Source organism: Argopecten irradians, chromosome 7 (assembly GCF_041381155.1).
Source record: "Argopecten irradians isolate NY chromosome 7, Ai_NY, whole genome shotgun sequence".
In the NCBI taxonomy this organism is placed as follows: Eukaryota; Metazoa; Mollusca; class Bivalvia; order Pectinida; family Pectinidae; genus Argopecten; species Argopecten irradians.
This window is the reverse complement of record NC_091140.1, coordinates 36,062,342-36,064,249: the sequence shown is the minus strand read 5'-3', so window position 1 is coordinate 36,064,249 and position 1,908 is coordinate 36,062,342. Positions and strand designations below refer to the sequence as shown.

At 33.2% G+C, this 1,908-nt stretch overlaps 1 protein-coding gene across 1 annotated transcript; it reads left to right on the top strand.

The window, feature by feature from the left end:
* The first annotated feature begins 670 nt into the window (after positions 1–670).
* Positions 671–1,687, top strand: LOC138327181 (secreted acidic protein 2-like). Its single transcript, XM_069273164.1, has 3 exons — positions 671–739; positions 1,204–1,350; positions 1,433–1,687. Exons 1-3 carry the CDS (start codon positions 671–673, stop codon positions 1,685–1,687), a joined length of 471 nt encoding a protein of 156 aa, XP_069129265.1.
* Positions 1,688–1,908: the final 221 nt, after the last annotated feature.

The following is a 1,908-nucleotide window of genomic DNA, read 5'->3' as shown; positions in this document are numbered from 1 at the left end:
GTTGGATAACAGTCCCGCAGTAAATGTCAACAGTCACACGTCGGGTCATTGCGAAAAGACTTTACTGTAACCATAAAAATTAGTACTGAAACCTAAAGGGGACAATTCTAATGTTTTCCAATAAAGAAAATCAATGGTTTACCATTGATGGTGCCTTGGGAGGTAAAATGAAACACAGTGCAGATGACACGTTGGTCCTCTAATATTCTTTATCAATAGAGGGTCTATATTTCCTTTTCAGACTGTAGGGAGCTCAGGGGCTACTTTTTTTTTCCACTGTTAGGTTTTTGATTAGATATTTTGAAAAAAATCAATATATATACTCTACGCCATAACATAAACCTAGTTTACTAAAATCACCTTATATAACCAGGTTCATGAGTGAAACACAGTATGAGAGAAGAGTATATACAAGTATGTATGTTTCATTTTTATGCGTTGATGGGATAGTGTGATCGTTCTTAAATGATGAGAATGTGAAGTATGATATTAGTGACAGTATGATTATGTTGACAACTAAGATGAGGATGATATGATGAGATGATTAATGATGTTTATGATGATGATTTAAAATGATGATGATGATGATAGTGATGATTATGATGATGATGATGATGATGATAAATATTATGATGATGATGATGTGATGATGATGATAATGATGATGGAAATGGCAATGACAAAGATGAGGGTGATGATGATAGTGATGATAATGATGATGATGATGATGAATATTATGGTAATGATGATAAGAATGATGATGATGATGGTGATAATGATGATGATAATGGAATGGCAATGAGAAAGATGAGGGTGATGATGATGATGATGGAATGAATGATGACAAGCATGAGGGTGATGGCAATGATGATAATGATGATGAGATGATGATAATGATGAGAGTGATGGATGATGATGATGATGATGATGATGATGAATGATGATGATGATGATAATGAAATGGCAATGAGAAAGATGAGGTGATGATGATGATGATGATGATGATGGAATGGCATGATGAAAGATGTATGATGATAATGAGATGATGATGATGATAATGATGATAATGATGATGATGAGATGATGATGATAATGGAATGGCAATGAGAAAGATGAGGGTGATGATGATGATAATGATGGTAATGATGATGATAATGATGATGATGATAATGATGATGATAATGATAATGATGATGATAATAGAATGGCAATGAGAAAGATGAGGGTGATGATGATGGTAATGATGATGATGATGATGATGATAATGATAATGATGGTAATGATAATGATAATGATGATGATGATAATGATGATGATGATGATAATGGAATGGCAATGAGAAAGATGAGGGTGATGATGATGATGATGATGATGATGATGATGATGATGATGATGATAATGATGATGATAATGATGATGATGATGATAATAGAATGGCAATGAGAAAGATGAGGGTGATGATGATGGTAATGATGATGATGATGATGATGATGATGATGATGGTAATGATGATGATAATGATGATGATGATGATGATGATGATGATAATGATAATGATGATGATAATGGGAATGGCAATGAGAGAAAGATAGAGGGTGATGATGATTTGATTGATGATGATGATGATGATGGGTATTATGATAATGATGATGATAATGGAATGGCAATGAGAAAAGATGAGGGGTGATGATGATGATGTTGGGTATGATTGATGATGCGATTAATGAGATGGCAATGTGTTTAACATAGGGGGTGGATGATAATGATGTTGAGTAATGATGATGACTATACATCATCCTTTTTAGAGAAAACAACTTGATGATGATGATGATGATGATGATGATTCATGATGGGAAAAAATATAATGAGAAAGATGAGCAAACTTTTGTTAAAATGATGATGATGACC

Coding starts and splice junctions, on each gene's coding strand:
- LOC138327181 (XM_069273164.1), top strand. CDS start 671: ATGGCAATGACAAAGATGAGGGTGATGATGATAGTGATGATAATGATG. Junction 740..1,203: donor TGATGATGATGAATATTATG/GTAATGATGATA, acceptor TGATGATAATAG/AATGGCAATGAGAAAGATGA. Junction 1,351..1,432: donor TGGCAATGAGAAAGATGAGG/GTGATGATGATG, acceptor TGATGATAATAG/AATGGCAATGAGAAAGATGA.